Consider the following 21,944-nt stretch of genomic DNA (forward strand, 5'->3'; position numbering starts at 1 on the left):
CATTTAGCAGACACGTACTAGTGCTATTAAATCTTAATGGCACCCCCTGCCCAAAAGATCCTGACTCCTGCAAAAATGATAAGTCAAGCAAGCAAGCCATGCCAATGTTATGTGTCCATAAGCCAGGGGAAGCCTTGTTTTGTGAGTCTGTTCAAATAAGGATGTTGCTAAAGTTCTTCAGATCTGCTTTATTTTGTAGTGTAGTCAGATTGGTTTATTTTTAAAGACTATTTCCTCATATAAATTTGCATGTACATTATGCACACTTTGGAATTTTAGAACATCAAAATTCCCCGACAAAGTTTCATTTCAACAAGACCACTAATGTTCTGGCAATGTCTGGATTAGATGGTATTAGGATCTGTGTGAACAAGCTTTTGTTTGTCTCAGAACTAATTCTCTCCCCAAAAATGTTTATAGAAATGGATAAGCAGCTTCAAGCAGGCCAAATGCAGGTAAGAAGGTCAACTACAGGTAAAAACTGTATTTTTGACTTACCGTAAAATCCTTTTCTCTTAGGTTCATTGACAGATGCAGTCCTCTGATGCATATCAGTAGGGTAATACCGCCCCCTACAGGGAGTAGGACACAAGGCAGAAAACATTTCTGGCTATGCCTATGGGCAGTCCCTGGGGGGGGGGTCTTCCTGCATAGGATGTCAGTTTGGTATCAAAGCAGTACCCACTCAAAAAATTAGAGGGGCGGCCAGACCCTGCGGACTTGGGATTGCCTGAATAAATCGGGCCGTCTCTCAGGTCCTCAGGGCCCCATGACGCCCTTCTTTGGCACCCCGGCGTTCCCCCCGGCAGCCTCGTGTTCTAGATTTGGACCCTGGACTGCGACGGACCATCGACGTGTTTCCCAAATTCTCCGAACTGACTCGTCCTTGTTGACGACTCCTACTTCCACCACATCCGACGGTGCTCTTGTGAGCTGGCTGCAGCGCGGCCAGGCTCTCTCCTATATACGCTCCCTGCCCTCACTGACTGCTGTTAGGGGAGACCCTTCGGAGTTTGACTCTATCCTACTCCAGGACGTTCCCCCCACGCACACGGTATGTCTCTTATATTCATTACTCCTACGTGCCCTTCGCCCTGACCTGCCGACTTATACTGCTGCCTGGGACAGGGACCTGGGGCGAGCCCTTTCATCTACCAACTGGTACAAATGCTTCGCGCTGACTCACTCGCTGTCTCCTGCTACGCAAGTTCAGGAGAAGGGGTTCAAACTCCTGAGCAGATGGTACAGGTGCCCTTCCTCGATTACCTATATTGATACACTTCAGTCGGACCAATGCTGGCGATGCACGTCATCTAGGGGGACGCTTCTTCATATTTGGTGGGAATGCCCGCAGATCCATGCATTGTGGACTGGAATTATTGCTCTTTACTGCAGGCTCCAGGCAACTACAGTATCCGCGACACCGCAGTTGGCCTTGTTGTCCTTGTTACCCGGCTCCTTCCGGTCGATCAAGAGAGACGTTCTGCGTTTTTTCTTGGCGGCTGTACGGACAGTAATACCCAGACACTGGAGGACCCAGCACGTGCCTTCTAAACTTGAGTGGGCTTTGGAACTAGACAGGCTTAGAGACATGGAAAACCTGCTGGCGCGAGAAGGGGGCAAAGAGGAACGGTTCTCTGCTGCATGGATGTCTTGGGACGTGTTTCGGTGTTCGGAGGCCTTTCAGTCCTGGATCGAAGCGCCTGTGCTGCCGGGTGATGGGGAACAGTAGTGGGACGTGGGCGGTCCCTCATGATCTTCTCTGTCTTCCTCACCCCCTTGACTTCTCTCTGTTTTCGCTCTCCTGCTTTACCCCACCTCCCCTCTCTCTACCTCTTTGGCTATACCACTGGCACCATACGGCTATCCTTTTTGTGCTCCCTTGTTGTTTTTGGGTGCTTCGCAGCGTAAAACCTGAGTATTTACTAGTGCCTCCCAAACTTTACACCATTTTCTAATGCGACACCAGATGTGGCGGTGTCTCTAACAGTGTTATCCTTTATTTGCTCTCTCCCTTGTTTATGTTGACCCAGGTTACACCAAGCTGCTGTATATCAAGTTGCGATACAATCGTACTCCAATGGACTTGGTAGTTTCTGTTTCGTCTCAACACTGATTGATATTGTTTGTACTAAGCACTTACTTGAAATTCATTGTGTGACATGGCTGTGAATTTTTTTCTGTTTGCTCCTTGCTCCTTAGCTTTCACCCATATTCTGTAAAACTCCTTTTTCTTAATAAACTCAGATTGAACTAAAAATTAGAGGGGCGGGTACTGCGTCCGTCAATGAACCTAAGAGAAAAGGATTTTACCATAAGTCAAAAATCCAGTTTTCTCTATCGTTCATTGACGGACGCAGTCCTCTGATGCATATCAGTAGGGACGTCCCAAAGCAGTACCAAAATGAGGGGTGGGAACCAGAACAAAGAGAAAACAGTCCCCCAAGGCCAACATGGCCAACCAGGCCACACAGGACACCTCAGAACAATCAGATGAGGTCCACCTGAAAACAAACAGAAAACACACCCTCAAGGAAGGCCAAGAGGCCCCCCTAAACCGCAGCCTGTAAAACCTTGCGCCAAAGGAGGCATTCGCAGATGCCATCACATCCACCTTATAAAATTTGGTAAAGGTGTTAACAGACGACCAAGTCGCCGCCTTGCACATCTGACGCACAGATGCCTGATGGCGAAAAGCCCAAGAAGCACTAAGCGCCCAAGTAGAGTGCGCCTTGACAGGGAAGGGCGGAACCTGACCCCTAATGGGATAAGCTTGCACCACTGTCTGTCTGATCCATCTGGAAATAGTCGCAGCAGACACCGGCAGTCCCTTCTTTGGGCCATCCGTGAGCACAAAGAGCGAGTCAGACTTGCGAAAAGACTCAATAGATGCCAAATACACCTTGAGCGCCCGAACAACATCCAGAGTATGCAGGGCAAATTCCTTAGGAGGTTTTGGCTTAGGACATAAGGAAGGTAACACAATGTCCTCATTTAAGTGAAAACTGGAAACACAGGATGGATCCGGCCGAAGTGCCACCTTGTCCCTGTAAACCACCAGATAGGAAGAACGACAGGACAGCGCCGCCAGTTCCAACACCCTGCACGCAGAAGTGATGGCCACCAAGAAGGCCACCTTCTGAGACAAGGTAAGCAGGGGGACCTTCCGAATATTCTCAAAAGGTGGCCTCTGGAGAACCAACAGCACCAAATTAAGATCCCATGGCGGTAGCGGAGGTCAAATGGGCGGCCAATGGCCTCTGGAAGAAAATAGTCAAGGCCGAGACCTGACCCTTGATAATACTCAAGGCCAACTTTTGATCAACTCCCCGTTGAAGGAAAGCCAAGATCCAAGCCACCGAATAGGAGCGAGGGTGGGTCCCAAGGGACTCACACCACACAATGTACGACTTCAACGTATGATGATAAATCTTCCTGGAAGTCGCCTTCCTCGCTTTAAGCAAAGTGGGAATCACTGAAGCAGATAAACCCCCGTCCTTCAGCACCTGGCTTTTAACAGCCAAGCCGTCAAAGCCAGCGACTGTAAAGCAGGATGGAAGATTGGCCCCTGAGAGAGCGACTGGATCTTTTGGCGTTTTTTCGGAGGAAGAAATACCCTGGCAAAGGATGAGTCCAAGGTCAATGGGGCCAACACCTTTGTGAAGACACGAGGCGTGGAGGCGAGACCAAAGGGTAAAGCCACAAACTGATACTGATCTTCTACCACGGCAAAACGGAGAAACCGTTGGTGAGCAGCACAGATTGGAATGTGAAGGTAGGCATCCTTGATGTCTATTGAGGCCAGGAAGTCCCCTGATGCAATGAGGCCACCACCGTGCGAATAGTTTCCATCTTGAACTTTTGAGCATGCACAAACACATTCAGTGCCTTTAGGTACAGCATCGGCCGCACCTTGCCCTCTTTACTTGGGAACCGTGAACAGGTTGGAATAAAACCTGTGACAGCTTTCCGCGTGTGGAACAGACACCATCACTCCTTGCTGTAGCAAGTCCTGCACTGCCCCATAGAGCGCTCGCAAGCGATCCGGGGATAGGCGGACATTGGAAGGTAAAAACCTGCCTGTAGGAACGGATCGAAACTCGATCTTGTATCCGGACCGCACAACTTCCCGGACCAATTTGTCTGGGATCCGGGCCAGCCACATGTCCAAGAACCGGCAAAGGCATCCGCCCACCCCAGTCACTGGTGAGGGAGCACCATCAGGCCGACGGGGCCTTGTCCGCAGGTCTGGCAGAACTGGACTTCTGTTTCCCAGCCCAGGGATGCTTGGAAACAACCGAGGGAGCCTTGAATGGCTTAGCCTTATTGGCTGCCCCTTTAGGACAAGAATACTTTCTGTGAGCTGAAAAGGATGGACCCAGCCTATGGCGAGAGTCCCTACCCCTGGAAGCCTGCGGGAGAAAGGTACCCTTACCCCCCATAACACCAATAATGTTGTCCAGGGTAGCCCCAAACAGACGGCCCCCCTAAAAGGGGAGTTCCGTCAATGCCTTCTTAGAAGCCTGATCCACAGACCAGCACTTCAGCCAGAGCATACGCCTCATGACCACCGCCGAAAACGACAGACGACTAAAAAGGGAAGCAATGTCCAGCGCAGCATCGCAAGCATACTGCAGCACAAGCACCATCAAGTCCAATAGTTCCCCAAATTCAGGAGGAACAGGGTGGACCTCCACATCACGGAGAAGCAGCTTTGCCCATTCAGTCACCGACTGGGTGACAAAGGCCGAAGGCAAGGCAGGCCGTAGCACAGTCCCCACCATAGCGCACATGTTGCGGGCCGCAGCCTCTGCCTTCCTATCCTCTGGGTCCTTAAAGGATGGGGAATCTTCCACTGGAATCACGGTAGCCTTGTTAAGTCTGGAGACCGGGGGATCCACCTTAGGTGGCACCGACCACTTCTTCACTAGAGACTCCTCAAAAGGGTAGCGCCTGGTAAACCGCCTAGACACCCCAAGAGCACGTGTCCACCGCTCCCATTCTTTGGCGAGTAGGCCAGAAAAATAAGTGGGGAAGGGAAAATACTTTTCCACCCACGCAGGCCTATGGGTGCCGAAGGCAACCCGTGCCCCAGGAGCGACAACAGCCGCTTCCTCCAATTTTAGGGTTTCGCACACCAAAACAACCAGTGTGTCCACCCGCGCCTTATCCTGCACAGCAGAAGAGGCAGAAAGCTCATCCTCACTATCAAAGGAGGAACCTCGTGGGGTACCCACATCTGCGGTGGCTGGGTCAGACCCAGGGGTGGGGGGGTCGTTTCTGCGCACCCCGCCCTCTAAAGGCCCCCTCCACCTGGGACAAAAGCTTCCAGGACCGCTGAAATCACATCAGTGGACAGTTGCGACCGGAGGGCCCTGTGGCCTCCGTGAAAGGGATCAGGTGGGGACACATGGTCTGAGGGGTCCATGTTGCACTAATTGGACCCGCCAGCAAACATTGAAAATAATGACAGAAAAAAGTTTTTGTTTTTTTTTTTATGAAAAGGGAACGTCCCCACAGCGCTACAGCACCCCCCAGAGGTCAGGCCTGCGCTACAGACTCCCACAGAGAGAGAGCGAGAGAGAGAGAATAAGCCCCCAGCAACTCACTGTCCTTGGAAAGCAGCAATCTTCAGGAGGTCTGCACGTTTCAGCGGTGGCTCAGAAAAGGAAACCTGAGCCAGAAGCTTACCGGGCTGAAGAGAGGCGCTTCTCCCCCGAAAAAACGCCTCCAGGCACACCCACTTGCCTTCCCAGCAAAAATCCACCGCAAAATAGCCAAAAACCACCCCCCCAAGATGACCGCCACCATAACTGCAGACAAAGGCTACAACAAAATGGCGGCCCCGTGCCCCCCCCGCACCAGCGACCAAGCACCACATCCCCCCAGCCCCCCATGCGGCCTGTACACCAGGCTCCAGCCTCAGGTAGGCCCAGAACAGTCCCCCACGCAGGGAAACCCAGGAGTGTGCAGGTCCGACCATCCCAGAGAGAGGGCCCGCGTCCACCCCAAAATCCACCAGGGAAGAAGAGGGGGGGGGGTAACGTGTACTGACCAGATCAGGAACACAGGCGGGCACCATCTCATGAAAGGACCCCACGCCACCGGAGTAGGGGGCTGTCGGCCAAATAGGAACGCTGTGACATAAGCCTAGACCCTGTCGTGTGCGTCCTGGCGAGACGTATAAGTGGCGGGGCCAGTCCCTATCCAGTGAGACTATGTTGCGGCCGACCCAGCGCGGAGCTAAGGCCTGCACGTGCTCGATGGCCAGACTGGGGTGACCACTGGATATGGGGGTCCAGTCTGTCGCCCAGCCCGGCATAATTGCTTGAAGATCTCACAGGAAAAACGCTCCGGAGAAAAAAAAAATCTACATAAAAAAGTACTCCCATGCCAGGACCAAAGATCCCTGCAAGGAACTAGGTCCTCACTCCTGACTAGGCATATTAAAAAACGGACATCCTATGCAGGAAGAGAGAGGGTATACCCCCAGGGACTGCCCATAGGCGTAGCCAGAAATTTTTTTCTGCCTAGTGTCCTACTCCTGTAGGGGGTGGTATTACCCTACTGATATGCATCAGAGGATTGCGTCCGTCAATGAACGATAGAGAAATACACCTTTAATGAATTGTGAATGGTCTTAGAAGAACCTCAAACTGTTGTCAAAAGTAGTCTGCATCTGCAGCCCAAAGCCCTTAAGCTGTCAATGCAGGGAGCAAATACCAAATTAACTGAACGACATTCGAGCCATGATTGTCCCCTGGCATTCTCCAACTGGACATCCTTTGCTCTGAAAATGTAGGCAGCAGATTAGGAAAACTATGATGAACAGTGGCTGCATTGAATCAGATGCAGCCGCTGTACAAGTATTCTGAATACAATAGCCTGCAGGCGAGATTCCACCACTCAACAGCATGGATGGGGACATCAATAGATTTCTCTTGTTCAGCGTGCGGTGCTAAACGAGAGAAGTATTACAGTGATGGATACAGACACATCTTTAGGTACAGAGTTCTTCCGAACAGTATTAACAGGTGTTGATCAAAGGCCAACACAACCACTAGCACCCAATAATAAAAATGGCATCTTTAATTTTCTAAAACTTTTATCAGATGCCTCTAGGCTAGAGAGGAAACCACTTAGAACTAGGCAGCAGTTGATTACAGATGATATCGTACATTCAAATAGTCTCTGTACACCTTCCAAATGCCACAGAGTGGCAATGTACCCAAGTATCTCTCAACATCAGTGCAAACCGCGCTCTCTCTTTCCCTCAGTGAGACCTCAAGGATTCATAGTTTCAAATCTCAAATTATATGATACCAAAGTTGCCCAAATCAAAAATCAAGTTATTATTCACATCAACATGCATATAAAAAATGCAAAGTAAAAAGTATACGTTGCACTTTGTTAGAGTTTCTATGAATAAAAAATTATATTTGATCATTTCTAATTCTAGGACAGGATTTAATTTTCCGAAAAGCCAAGATCACCTGAAATATCTCCTAGTTAACGTGTTATTAAACACACAGGAGGGTGCATGTGATCAGCACATGGCCAATCAGCACTGTTCAGACAGAGGGTCACAGGACCTGCAGCCTCATGGAACAGTCAGTAGAATGAAAACTGCTCCTTCAAGCTTTAACCAGACATGGATAGAAGCCATAGGACTGCTATATACTGCTGATGGGAAATGGTATTTAGCAGTTTATATTTACTAAAATAATTGCATTTCCATGTTCTGTGTACTGTGGGAGACCAGATATAGTGAATGCAGGTCCTAGATTTAGTAATACTTTAATGATAGTTGCTTGTCGAACTAAAGGAGACAGTGTTGAAATCCAATATCCCAAAACAATAGGGAATTTGTCAAGTAAACACAGTGACCTGGATGTAGAATAATCCCAAGTACATTGAAAGGATTTAAGTCAACTGGACATAAATTTCTCTTTACTACAAGCACAACGAAAGTTAAAATTCCTGGTCATTGTGAGCAGGATCTGAAAATCTTATAAAAGGGTCACTGTTGGGAAAAATAAAATGTATAACATATAGACAGACACCATTTTGGGAAGACGACTCCACCCATTCATTTGCAGCCATCTTTTGAGGGTCTGGCCCACAGCCATTTCAGCCTACCAGGTATATTTGGAGGATAACTATTGTGTCTCATTTCCTTGGTGATTTTTGTTTTCTTAATAGGCCAATTGAAATAACTCTTGCTGTAATTACCATTTCTCCCACAATAACATAACCACTAGAGTTCTAAAAAAAAAATTAATTTTACTATTTTTCTTTTCTTTTGGCTGTATTGGTGCATACTTTTGCGTATTTCGATACTTATTCTTTCTGCTGGAGAACAGTTGGAATCCGTAAAACGCAAATTATTGTCTGCCAGGTACTGATAAATGGTTATGCTGTGTATGAAGGCAAATTAATCTATTAAATATACTCTGCGGTAAAGGATAATTTAAAAACAATTCGTAGCAAAGCCTTAGCGTCTATGTCAAATCTCAATTACGCTGTTATATGGTGCTTGTAAGTGACTTCTATAAAATAAATATTAATTTATTTTTGATAATCTGAGGTCCACACTTAATTCCCGCTTGTATTGCGTTATTCAAAGAATTTCTGCATGGGAAAAAAAAATTACTTAAGAATGAAGTCAACTTAAATCATTTTTATCATTTTTTTTTTTTTGTACTGGAGGCACTGTTCTTCATGGATCAACTGATTAAATGATCGACATAGCTGACTAAATTAATTATTCTGACATTTCCTGAGAACAACTCACCTGTTCTATGCAGTGGTTTTGCACAGAGCAGCCCTGATCCTCCTCTTCTCTGGTCCCTCTCCAGCGCTGTTGGCTCCACCCTTCTGCCCAGTGTCACCAAAGCAAAAAAGCTGGCTGTGGGGGCACCTGAGCAGGCTCACTGCTGAGCCGCAGCTGTGTGTCTATTCAGACATGGAGCCATGGCTCAGCTCCACACCCCTCCCCTCTTCTCATTGGCTCCCACTGCTGTCTCAGCAAAGGAGAAGTGAGAGTACCCAGAGAGCCAAGACCTTTGCGCATACCGCTGAATCACGAGGGGGGTCAGGTAAGTATTCGGGGGGATGGGGCTGCTGCACACAGGTTTTTTTTACCTTGAGTGATTGTTGGAACTTTGGGAACATTGATCCTTTAGAACCACTTTAAACTATATAAGGGCCACATGTTAGCGGGTCTTTAAATCAGTTCAGTAACCCTAAAAGTTATTGTTGGGAGCAACCTTCTGTCAAGAAGAATGAAAAATTTAAGCAAATCTGCAGCCAGCACAAGGGACAGTTTGCAGTGATTTTAAGTACTGTCTCACGTGCGAGCTACTGCCCATTAGCAGATGATGTTACAGAGCCACTCCAGGCTCTGGAAAGTTCCCGGCCATACTGTTGGGATTTACCCAGCTGCCTGATAGCTAGCTCCAGTTCAGCAAGTGGCTGAGAGCTGTGCCTGCACCCTCACCTGCCAGGTGCTCCAGTGAGCGGTGACGGGACAGATCAGGAAGCAGTGACTGTCGTTGCCACACCGAGTAGACAGAGACCTGAGCAATCAGCGGTCATGCGATTCCTCAGTTCACTCTCTCAGAGCAAATGTGAAACAGCTGCAGCATCATAGTGATGCTGCAGCACACAAGTGGGTATGAAGGTTTGTTATGTACCCTATAAATCTCCTTTAGGGCATTTCTTTTTTGCTTACAAAAAGTAGTATTAAGTATGACTGTTACAGTAAGTGTCATGTTGCCCTGACAGGCAGCACCTTTAGGGCAAAGCTGCACAGCCAGGGCATTCTTGTCCATACTCCAGCAGAGGAACCTGTATATCACGGACCGTGAGAGAGCCACAAGCTGCAGGCGTGGTGAGAAAAGGATAGAACCAAAGAGGGCTGCTAGGGATGTAGACTGTGGACTCCAGCAAGAGTTAAAAACAAGTTTGAGAAGGGAATTCCAGAGTGTGGCGTGACCTATTGACTGGCCTCTAGGGATTAGACTGCCAACATGAGGACACCTACATCACCGGTGAGAGACCATTTGGCCACCCCTCATTCAAGTTTCAACTTGGTTTGCTTCCTATTGCAACTTTGCTTAGGACCCGTTTCCATTATTACAACTTCTCTCAATTTGAGAATGAGAGCCCCGTCTGCCCAAGGAATTAAAGAGGATGAAAGAATAGTAAGCAGGCTATACAATGTATTACAACTCTTGGTGTTCTCACTTAGGCCCCTTTCCATTATGCGACCTAAAGGTTGCGTGATTTTACTGCAATTTTGCTACGATTTTGACTTGACTTGAAGCAATGCCTATGTCCATAGAACTCAAAACGCATTAATATCAGCCCAAAGTAGTGCAGGGACTAATTTGAAGTTGTTGCAACTTGAAGTCACACAGATATGAACGGTACTGGAAAACAGAGTACGATTTGTCAAGCGACTTTGCCGTCCCAAGTCGCACAAGTGTGAAAGGGGCCTAAGAGGTATTTTCTACTGTACATTGTTGTCAGCTGGGTCATTTTGCCCTTGTCCACAAAGTGCATTTGGCAGGACCTTTCACAGGCAATAGGGTGGAACAAGAGTCAAACTCTGCTTTAACCTTATATTTCCCAGGCTTTTTTTTTTTTAAAGATGCTGTAACTGTATAAACCAAACACCCATTTGCAGGGCTTGTCCTGACCCTAATAAAGCCTCTTTGCAACACCTACTGGGGTGTTGGGGCTTTGTCCTGTTAAGGGTGTGCCACCACTAGGAGTGGCATAAAGTCCAAACAATCCAGCAGCTCCCTAGGGAGTAATTGCTACAGATACATTTAGAGTAACTCCAAAAGAAGTATATACTGTAGGTTTAGTTATGTGGCAGCAAACGTGGTAAGCTTATTTGTACACAGGAATACATTACTTTTGTATTCCCAGTGTAAAGACAAAGTCATTTATTCCAAGATGCATGAAGCTCACCCACTACTGTTTTCTGCATCTTACAAATATGGGCATTTACGGAGACTGATTCCTGTGAGGTCTAAGGGGAGGACAGAGCTACAGCTTAGTAACTCATACAGTACTGATGTCTGTTCACACTTCATTTTCACTTCCTGACAGCCAGTGTTGTGAACTATCAAGAGGAGGAAGTTTAAAGAAACAGTTTGATGAGAGCACAGAGAAGAGTTGAACATGTCCACCATGCACTGACTGGTAAGTGCAAGGCATTTTCTTCGCTGTTGAAAGAAAGTAGGTCAGGAAAACATACAAAACAGCAAGTATGAAATGTTAGATTTCAGATTCAGCAAGGGAATTTTTTTTTAATTACAGATAAAATTGCAAAATTTAGCTACATTCATGATGTAAAACTTTAAAAAAAGGCTATTGGTAAAACTGTAACATCAATTTATGAAACTGCTACAAGTGGTTAAGGTACTCAAGAATGGGCACACAGATTTTTTGTTCCTGAATAGCCACAATCAGGCCAAGATCATGAGTTAGCCAGCTTTTGATGTCTGAAGTACTCCAACCACACCATCTGCGAGCACTTTTTCAGAATCTCTGTTCTTATGCATTTTGGAGTTTTGAGTGTTCCCACTCAAATATGCATGTTAAGGCAACTCCTGTTCATGGGCGTCCGCAGAACTTTTTTCAATAGGGGGGCATCATTTTAAGGTCACCCATGCTACGCCGCTTTTCAATAATGTCATGAAGGGGAGGGGCTTAACTATTATACTTATTTTGAGTATTTATTTTTAAAGAGCAAACAGCAGCATTTATTTTTAAAGCATTTGTTAACCTAAAAAAAAAATTATCCTGTTCCCTTAAAGCATGTTATACAGCATAGTGCTTTGCTGTGTAATTTGGCCCCTTCTATCACCTAAAATACCTTGCTGATCTTGCCTGGCTAAGTCCTCCCCTCTGTAAACTGACAACGGTACCATGGCTGCTGAGCCCTAACACTGTGGTCAGTTTACGTGCCTCTGTCATCAGCAGCCCTCCTGTCCTCTCTCCCTGCCTGTATGCTTCTGTGTCAGTGATGCATACACAGGATTATTAAACAGACCAGAAAAGGATGGTATAAAGTGGCTTAACTACTTGAACTAAAATTCACTTTCTTCAACTCAGATTTACTGCTTACCCACACCTCTTCAGCACAAATTCACAGACCAGCAAGTGCCAACTAGCTTCACAATGCTCCCTACTTTTTTCCTTTATTACAAGCATTTAAATAGCACCAATAATGTCCATAGTGCTTCACATACTGTAAATTCACATCAATCCCTGCCCTCAATGAACTTACAATCTAAGGTCCCTAACCCCACTTACATTCATACACATATACTCATGCTAGGGCCAGTTTAAGCACTTGCTACCTGCCCGCCGTCAAATGACGGCAGAGCGGTGCAGCTATTGTTCTGGGATGCAGTCATATGACGCCGCACCAGAACAGCCTCTCTAACGCGCCCCCGGGAGCAGCGATCGTGGCCGCGCCGTGTTGCTAGGACACGGCGCGACCCCGATCACGGTAAAGAGTCAATGACATGACTCTTGACCCATGTGATCGGCTGTGTCCAATCACAGCCGGTCACATGTAAATGAGGAAGTGCCGCTATTTGGCTCTCCTCGCCTCACACTGTCAGAGTGTGAGGGGAGGAGAGCCAATCAGAGGCTCCTCCTCATAAGGAAAACAAGTACAAGTAATCAGGGCACTGACCATCAGTGCCCTGATTACACAAAATGTAGATAAAGTGCCAATTACTGCCCACCATCAGTGCCCACAACCAGTGTCCTCAATCAGTGCCCATAGTGCTGCTAGTCAGTGCCTGCTCTCCTAGGCACTGATGGGCATTAACTTGCAGCACTATGGGCACTGATTGTGGGCACCGATGGTGCTGCCCATCAGTGTCCATCACTGCCGCCCGTCAGTGCCCATCAGTGCAGCCCATCAGTGCTCATCAGTGCCACCTCTCAGTCCTCATCAGTGCCACCTATTGGTACCTCCTCATCAGTGCCCATAAGTGCCACCCCATCAGTGCAGCCTATCAGTGCCGCCTCATCAGCGCACATCAGTGAAGGAGAAAAATTATTTTCAAAATGTACTCACTTTATAAGAAATAAAAAACCCAGAGGTGATTAAATACCACCAAAAGAAAGCTCTATTTGTGTGAGAAAATTGATAAAAATGTCATATGGGTACAGTGTAGCATGACCACGCAATTGTCATTCAAAGTGTGACAGTGCTGAAAGCTGAAAATTGGCCTGGGCAGGAAGGGGGTGAAGGTGCACTGTAGGCAAGTGATTAAATAGAAACCTTTTACACTGCATGACTTTTTTTCTTTTGTAGCCACAAATTACATTACTTCAGTATCAAAGGTAATACAATATTGGCCTAAGCTGAAATGTAAATGTTTCTCTGGTCCAAAAGGAGTATACAGGCGTGGAGTTGAAGTGGCTCATTATATAACTGTACAGACTTACTAGGGATTTCAATTTGCCCTAATAAACTTTTCTTACACTATCTAAGCCTGGAGTTTCATGAATAGTTTCAGAATGCCAACTGCCTGATCTTACATACTGTACACAGAAAAATTGGGAGACAGTGTAGACCAGTTAACAGGCCAACATCTATCAGACTTCTAGTGACTGCTAATCCTTACGGATGAAAGTTACTACGTTTCCACCCTTAGGCCCCTTTCACACATTCTGGTCTGTCGGCGGACTCGGTTTATCTCAGCGTGGGATCAATCCGACGATCCCCGCTGAGCAGGCGGATGGCAGCTGTGTCTCCGCGCTGTGTGCGGAGACAGAGCTGTCAGGCCCCCTACTGTTCTCTATGGTGGAATCGGATGGGAACGGACCGTCTGTCCGTTCTCATCTGATCCCATCCAATCCGATCCGCTGGACGGATGGAAAATAGGGTTTCCATCCATCCAGATTTGACGGATCGGTTGTCAGCGGACATGTCTCCGCTGACATCCGATGCCTCATAGAAATGCATGGGGCATCTGTTCAGATCCGCCAAAAAAACAGACAAGCGGATCTGAACGGACCGCCTGTGTGAAAGGGGCCTTGGGAGGTTCCGACTGGATTTAGACTTGTGTCTGTAGTAACATATAACTTGTGGTTTAATGGCCAATACCGCCACATGAAATGAACATGCTGTATGTGTGTGTTGTGGCACCCCTAAACATACAGTGAGGGAAAAAAGTATTTGATCTACTGCTGATTTCGTATGTTTGTCCACTGACAAAGAAATAATTAGTCTATGAATTTTCATGGTAGGTTTATTTTAAACAGTGAGACAGAACAAAAAAAAAATCCAGAAAAAGTTTTAAATTGATTTGCATTTTAGTGAAAACAGTGTGTATATGAGTGAAATAAGTATTAGACCCTTTTGCAAAACAGCACTTAGTACTTGGTAGCAAAACCCTTGTTTGCAATCACAGAGGGCAGACATTTCTTGTAGTTGGCCACCAGGTTTGCACACATCTCAGGAGGTATTTTGTCCTACCCCTCTTTGCAGATCCTCTTTCAAGTCATTAAGGTTTTGACGCTGACATTTGGCGACTCAAACCTTCAGCTCCCTCTAATATTTTCTATGGGTTTAAGGTCAGGAGACTGGCAAGGCAACTCCAGGACCTTAATGGGTTTCTTCTTGAGCCACTCTCTTTTGTCTTGGCCATGCGTTTTGGGTCATTGTCATGCTGTAAAACTCATCCACGACTCATTTTCAATGCCCTGGCTGAGAGAAGGGGTTCTCGCCCAAGATTTGACGGTATATGGCCCTGTCCATCATCCCTTTGATGTGGTGAGGTTGTCCTGTCCCCTTAGAAGAAAAAAAGCCCCAAAGCTTAATGTTTCCACCTCCATGTTTTACTGTGGAGATAATGTTGAGGTCATAGGCAGCATTCCTCCTCTTACAAACACGTTGAGTTGAGTTGATGCCAAAGAGCTTAATTTTGGTCACATCTGACCATAACACTTTTACCAAGTTCTCCTCTGAATCATTCAGATGTTCATTAGCAAACTTCAGACGGGCCTGTACATGAGCTTTCTTGAGCAGGGGGACCTTGCAGGCACTGCAGGATTTCCGTCCTTCACAGCGTATTGCGTTACCAATTGTTTTCTTGGTGACTATGGTCCCAGCTGCCTTGAGATCATTGACAAGATTCTCCCGTAAAGTTCTGGGCTGACTCCTCACCATTATTATGATCATTGAAACTCCACGAGGTGGGATCCTGCATGGAGCCCCAGACCGAGAGAGATTGACAGTTATTTTGTGTTTCTTCCATTTGCAAATAATCGTAACAACTGTTGTCAACCTCTCACCAAGCTGCTTGGCGATGGTCCTGTAGCCCATTCCAGCCTTGTGTAGGTCTACAATCTTGTCCCTGACATCCTTGGACAGCTCTTTAGTCTTGGCCATGGTGGAGAGGTTAGAATCTGATTGATTGCTTCTGTGAACAGGTGTCTTTTATACAGGTAACACGCTGAGATTAGGAGCACTCCCTTTAAGAGTCACAGCTCATTACCTATATAGCAGACACCTGGGAGCCAGAAATCTTGCTCATTGATCGGGATCAAATGCTTATTTCACTCATTAAAATGCAAATACATTTATAATTTTTTGGAAATGCTTTTTTTTCTTGGATTTTTTTTTGTTTTTTGGTATTCTGTCTCTCACTGTTAAAATAAACTTACTATTAAAATTATAGACTGGTCATTACTATGTCAGTAGGGAAACATACAAAATCACCAGGGGATCAAATACTTTCTCCCCCCCCCCCCCCCCACTGTACATACAATGTACAGCGCATGTGAGTGAATGTACATTCTTTTTATTGTTGTGTTGCCCAAAATAAGTGCACATGAAATAAGAAAGCTCCCCTTGAAAACCTCCTCCTAGAAGTGCTACTTCCTTGGTTGTGTTACAGACCAGGACAAGCATGCAGCAAAAAATAGAAAAAAGTCAAGCAAAAGCTAGTTTTATTATCTCTATATGTGTTCCAGGCTAGAAGGTGCATTAACAAGAATGATTTATATAAAAAATAATAATTGGCTATAAATCGTTCCAAAAAAAAAGAGAATACAAATTGATATTTAGCACAGCTAAAAGTGTCCAAAAAGTAGACTTCATGTATTATAGTTTAAAATTGTAACAAATTAAAAATGAAAAAGTAAAACCATTAAAAAATGGACTACAAAAAAATAGCATCCTGGGAATAAAAGCAGAAAACCAAAGTTACTGCATTACTCACTTGATTTACCACCAAACTAATAAAAGAAGCAGGATGGGCTAACGGATAGTGATTAACTGTTTCTCTATAGTTAACTTCCTCAAAACTTTTGAAAAAATAGGTAAGGTCTAATAGACGTGTGTCAAAATAGTGAAGATTTTGTACATGACTAAGTTCTACTTTACAGAGCAAGTATGCCTACATGCAGGTCTGTAGGCTGTAACTTGCAACTTACTATGTTGTGATAGGATATATTGTAAGCAAGTGACAAATAATGAAACCAACTTTAGAGTTTTGAATAACCAACACCAAGTAAAAGGAAAGCTAGCTAAATAAGTAACTCAGACAGGTCTTAACAAACATGCAAAACCAAAAAAGGTAAAATACCAAACTACCCACACAGTTAAACACGTTATGAGCCTAGCTAAATAGTTTGCAATGGAGACATAAATGACCACCGAGCAGATGACATAATATACCCACTTATGTTGTCACCCAAATAACACTTCAGCCAACAGTCTGTTTCTGCATCATCATTCCAGATTATTCCTTTCAAGGGAAAGGAATTGTCACTGATAAAATTATCTAAGATTTTCTACAAAACAGAGATGAAACAGATCAGGTTTTAAAATATTAAAGAGGTATATAATATGAACTCTCCTTTGCCTGTGATTTTCCAAACTGATAGCTAGGTAGCCCTCTGACTTCAACACATGTGCGTCTTAGAATACAAGAGAAGGAGAGAAACAGGAGGTTGGTTCCCCAACAACCCTACCCTTACCCTAGTGGTTCCTCCAACACTGTACATGTGCCTCTTACCCATTAGACGCTACAGTAATTTCTTAACCCTATTTTAAGGCAATTGTGATCTCAATAGGTAGTAAATAAATGTGTGCAAACAAAAAAAGCAATCAAAAAAAAATGAAATTGTGAATTTAATTATGAATTAAAAGTGATAATCACTAAAAAATGATAAACTTTCTGGTGCTAATATTTCAAAAAAAGTATAGTGATATACAATATTTGCTGCTTTTAAGTACTTTTATTGAAAGTGATTCTAAAAGGATATATGTATTTTTTTTTTTAAAACAAACCTGTTATACTTACCTGCTCTGTGCAAAGGTTTTTGCACAGAGCAGCCCCAATCCTTTTTTTCTGGGGTCCCCCAGCAGAGCTCCTGGCTCGCTCCCCCCCCCCCTTCCCCACTGAGTGCCTCCATAGCAAGCCGCTTGCTTTGAAGGCACTCGGATAGACTTACTCCTGAGCCGTGCTCTGTGTGTACATTGACACCAACCCCCTCTCCTCATTGGCTGTGATCGACAGCAGCAGAAGCTAATGGTTCCCACTGCTGCCTCTGTTTATTGAGGAGAGCCGTGAGAGTCTCTGATCTTGTGTACTGCGCTGGATCGAGATCGGTTTCAGGTAAGGTGGGGGGGGGGGGACAGGAGTTGCACGAAGAAGGGTTTTTTTACCTTAGGGCATAGAAAGCTTTAGGGTGAAAAACCTTTTACCTTTAGTACCACTTTAAAGCCAAGTCAATAAGGAACTCATCCTTACAACAAACCTGTGCCAAGACAGTTACAGAGTTGCTAAAAATGTAATTTATCTAATTTGTTCATTTAGAAAGGTAAAAGCATGCAACAACTGAAATCTGGGGGGAAATTAATAACTTCCTATGTGCTTACTAAGGCCTCATTCACACCACTGATTAGCATTGTACAATGCAAAGGATCAGCATATTTCTGCAGTGGGGATCTCAGGTGTTACAGATCAGCCGCAGACAAGAAGCCTATACAAATCAATGACCGGCTGACAGAAGCCACAGCTATTCGTGTAAAACTGAACATCAAACAATTACATGCAATTAGGGACAGATGAGCAGCACTGGACACAGACAGTTTACATCCAGGGCTGCCCATCTATCCCTAATTGAATGTAACTGGTAATTGGCTGTGTGAATGAGGCCTAACCCAGAAAGCACCAAAGCCAGTACATTAGTATTTTCAAAAAGGGAGGTCCGCAATGGCAGCCTATGTTGTTCTTCTAGTACAGGGATGCACTTGCTTAAAGAAACAAGTCAGTTGTTTGACAATTGTAACTGAAAGAACAGTCTTCATTTTCACAAATCCAAACATGCACTGAAAAACGAGAACTAAAAAATGGAAGTTCAAATTGCAGGTTAGTTACTGTGGGGCAATACAGACAGTTCCCATGAAAGATACACTATATTACCAAAAGTATTGGGACGCCTGCCTTTACACGCACATAAATTTTAATGGCATCCCAGTTTTAGTCTGTAGGGTTCATTATTGAGTGGGTCCACCCTTTGCAGCTATAACAGCTTCAACTCTTCTGGGAAGGCTGTCCACAAGGTTTAGGTGTGTGTGGGAATGCTTGGTTCGCCGTCTCTGCTCTATTTCATCCCAAAGGTGTTCTATGAGGTTGAGGTCAGGGCTCTGTGCAGGCCAGTCAAGTTCCTCCACCCTAAACTAGCTGACTCATGCCTTAATGGACCGTGCACTTGATCAAATCATTTGGTGGAGGGGGGAGGGGGGACTATGACGTGAGGTTGTTTTTCAGGGGTTGGGCTTGGCCCCTTAGTTCCAGTGAAGGGAGTTCTTAAGGCGTAAGCATACCAAGACATTTTGGACAATTTCATACTCTCAGCTACTGTAGGTAGGAACAGTTTGGGGATGGCCCCTTCCTGTTCCAACATGACTGTGCTCTAGTGCACAAAGCAAGGTCCATAAAGACATGGACGAGTGAGTTCGGGGTGGAGGAACATGACTGGCCTGCACAGAGTCCTGACCTCAACAAGATAGAACACATTTGGGATGAATTAGAGCAGAGACTGCGAGCCAAGCCTTCTCATCCAATATCAGTGCTTTTTTATGTAGCTGGCATTCTCAATTTCTTTGAAAATATTTTTTGGCACACTATGCTCTAAAAGGTTGCCTACCCATGTTCTAGACTGTTAGAAACAGATGGAAAATTGTTTTTTAGAGACCAATATAAAATGGATTGTTGTGATTTTTAATGTAATAATATTAAATTACTTTGATAAATCAAAGTTACACAAAATCGATAAAATAATGCATGCGAGGTAAATTCATCTGTTATGTGCAATAACACTTTTTATTGAACTAAAAATAAACTTTTTGGATTATTAAATACAAAAACGCATGGCAATGAAAATATTACCTACCTCTTGCAGCCATTAGAACTGCAAGGTATCCACTAAATTATTAACAGCAGGTATTTGTTTACATAGTATTTATTCTGTGCATTTTTGTTGTAGAGCACCTGGGATTTGCTTAACATACAATTATGGATACTGTAAATCAAAGTCAAACTCCTGCTCCAGATGACTGGTTGTTTCAAGAATATGGAATCCCTGCACTGGTATATTACAGTATTGTCCTCCCAATTGGACTGTTTGTTAATGTCACAGCACTCTGGGTCTTTAGTTGCACCACTAAAAAAAGAACAACGGTTACTGTGTACATGATGAACGTGGCATTGCTGGATCTAATGTTTTTACTTTTTGTCCCTTTCCGGATATTGTACTATGCCAAACAATCCTGGCCCTTTGGAGACATATTCTGCAGGATTATGGGTGCACTTACTGTATTTTATCCAAGTGTGACATTATGGCTGCTTGCTTTTATCAGTACGGATCGGTATATGGCCATCATACAGCCCAAGCACATCAAGGAACTAAAGAACATCTCCAAAGCAATGGCAGCATGTTTTGGGATTTGGATAATGACAATAGTGACCACAACACCTTTGCTCTTTGTGTATGAGGACCCCGACAAAGACTTTAATTTTACCACTTGCTTTAAAATGTTTGATCTCATCCACTTTAAACGAAACAGTATCTTGAACTTTGCCCGCCTAATTTTCTTTTTCCTGATCCCTCTGCTCATCATGATAGGCTGCTATGCGATCATTACCTACAGTCTAATAAGTGGAAGAACTTCTCGGCTAAAGCCCAAAGCAAAAAGAAAATCTATACAGATCATCGTGACACTAGTCGTGCAAGTTCTGGTCTGTTTTGTACCATTTCATGTGTGTTTTTTGCTACTCATGACCCAGCAGGCACATGAGCACTACCTGTTATGGGGGCAGGTGTCTACCTTCTTAATGAACCTGAGTACCTGCTTGGATTTAATCTTGTATTATATTGTCTCAAAGCAGTTTCAGGCACGAGTTATCAGTGTCATCTGGTACCGCAACTATCTGCGCAGTGTACGTAGGAAAAGCATGAGAACGGGCAGCATTCGTTCCTTGAGCAATGTTAACAGTGAAATGATTTGATAAATGTATATTTACTATAAATTGATACATTTTCATTAAATATATATGTGATAAAAATATGGTTATAACTTTCAGTTGATCAAGTTTAAAACCATTATTTAAAGTGGACCTTTCATCCCTTTTATGAAAATCACAACAGCATAGAGCTCTGCATGCTGATATGAAATCATCTTACATTCATTAGTTAAATATGTTTGCACTTATTACAATTACGCTTTTTCCACTCCCGGGTTGAGAAGCACTGGCATTGTACCAGGGCCTCACAGATGCATCCTGGGAAGTTCCTGTCACATGTTACAGGAAGCAGACCCAGAGTCCTAGGAAGAGTTCCAGGAACTAAAAGGAAGATGGATTCATCAACCCTTAGTGAAAATGGCCACCATGAGAAGAGTGGGGAGAAAAAGGTATGCAAAGCATAAAAATCCTGCAATTAGTATCTGTAGATTGCCATTACTAAACATTTTTAAAGGTGTCTTTGTTGTAAAATTTGTGATAAGGTTGAAGTTCCTCTTTAGTACTGTACATATCCGTGTTCAGCATTCTGTAACAAACCTTCAATATTCAGTCTTTGCGGCAAAGAATAAAAAAATAAATAAAAAAAAAAAACACAAACACCTTTGATTTGCTAATTGCTTATTAAAATGATTTTATGCAGTATGTGCAAATTGCCTAAAATGAAGTTGGAAGCTTCATGAAATTTCCAATTTAGGGTTTTAACAGAGCCATCATAGTCAGCAAAGAGAAACTACTTCTGCCATAAGCAAACAACAAAAGCCATGGCCTCCCCTGTGCTGTAGTTCCCGCTATGCTAGCTAGGGCAGAAGGGATTGTACACATTCTTTTGGCTACTAATGTGGGCAGGAATGAAAGCAACAGTAAAATAATAGGCTACAGAGCTTGTCTGTAACACCGGATACCACAAACAGTAGGAACACCCATATGTCTGAAAGTTTAAGCATGACAATTTTAGTGTAAGTTCATATGATCAATCAAAGCACAGAAATAGTGTTAAAAGACTCGCCATTTTTCTTAGACAATATGTTATTGACTCAAGTAGATGATAAATGCTAAGTTTTGCAGAAAAAAAAAGTGTGCATTTAATATTTATTCCTGCAGGAACCTGGAAAGCATTACACCTGTTACCAGTAGATCCGGTGGGACTCGCAGTGTGGCTAAATGCCTGTGTGAATGGTGCCAAAAGCTTTGTTCTAAGGAATAATTGCCAATTGGGCACAAACCTGACCCTATCTTACACCTATAGTATATTGGTACACTCGTGTTACAGAAGCAATGACATAAAAAGATGGAAACAGTGTGTTCACCAGAATAGGCTGGACACTGCAAAAGGCACTTTTCCATCGATTCTCTAGGTGTTTAAATAAA

At 44.4% G+C, this 21,944-nt stretch overlaps 2 protein-coding genes across 3 annotated transcripts in view; one reads left to right on the top strand and one right to left on the bottom strand.

The window, feature by feature from the left end:
• The window catches only part of UBAC2 (UBA domain containing 2), a 301,154-nt gene that overhangs the window by 218,579 nt on the left and 60,631 nt on the right, over positions 1–21,944 (bottom strand). The window lies entirely within an intron of this gene.
• On the top strand, positions 365–20,572 carry GPR18 (G protein-coupled receptor 18). Of its 2 annotated transcripts, XM_082245722.1 has the most exons (3): positions 9,856–10,052; positions 11,122–11,214; positions 19,540–20,572. In XM_082245722.1, the coding sequence occupies exon 3, from the start codon at positions 19,569–19,571 to the stop codon at positions 20,559–20,561; it is 993 nt and encodes a 330-aa protein (XP_082101848.1). In that variant the 5' UTR covers positions 9,856–10,052; positions 11,122–11,214; positions 19,540–19,568; the 3' UTR covers positions 20,562–20,572. The 2 variants fall into 2 exon arrangements, with proteins under 2 accessions (XP_082101849.1, XP_082101848.1); XM_082245723.1 differs by lacking the exons at positions 9,856–10,052; positions 11,122–11,214 and adding an exon at positions 365–455.

The sequence above is a fragment of the Pelophylax lessonae genome (genome assembly GCF_965119305.1).
Source record: "Pelophylax lessonae genome assembly, chromosome: 2".
In the NCBI taxonomy this organism is placed as follows: domain Eukaryota; kingdom Metazoa; phylum Chordata; class Amphibia; order Anura; family Ranidae; genus Pelophylax; species Pelophylax lessonae.

What these genes read in the sequence shown, in the direction of transcription:
- GPR18 (XM_082245723.1), top strand. Translation starts at nt 19,569, where the DNA reads ATGGATACTGTAAATCAAAGTCAAACTCCTGCTCCAGATGACTGGTTG.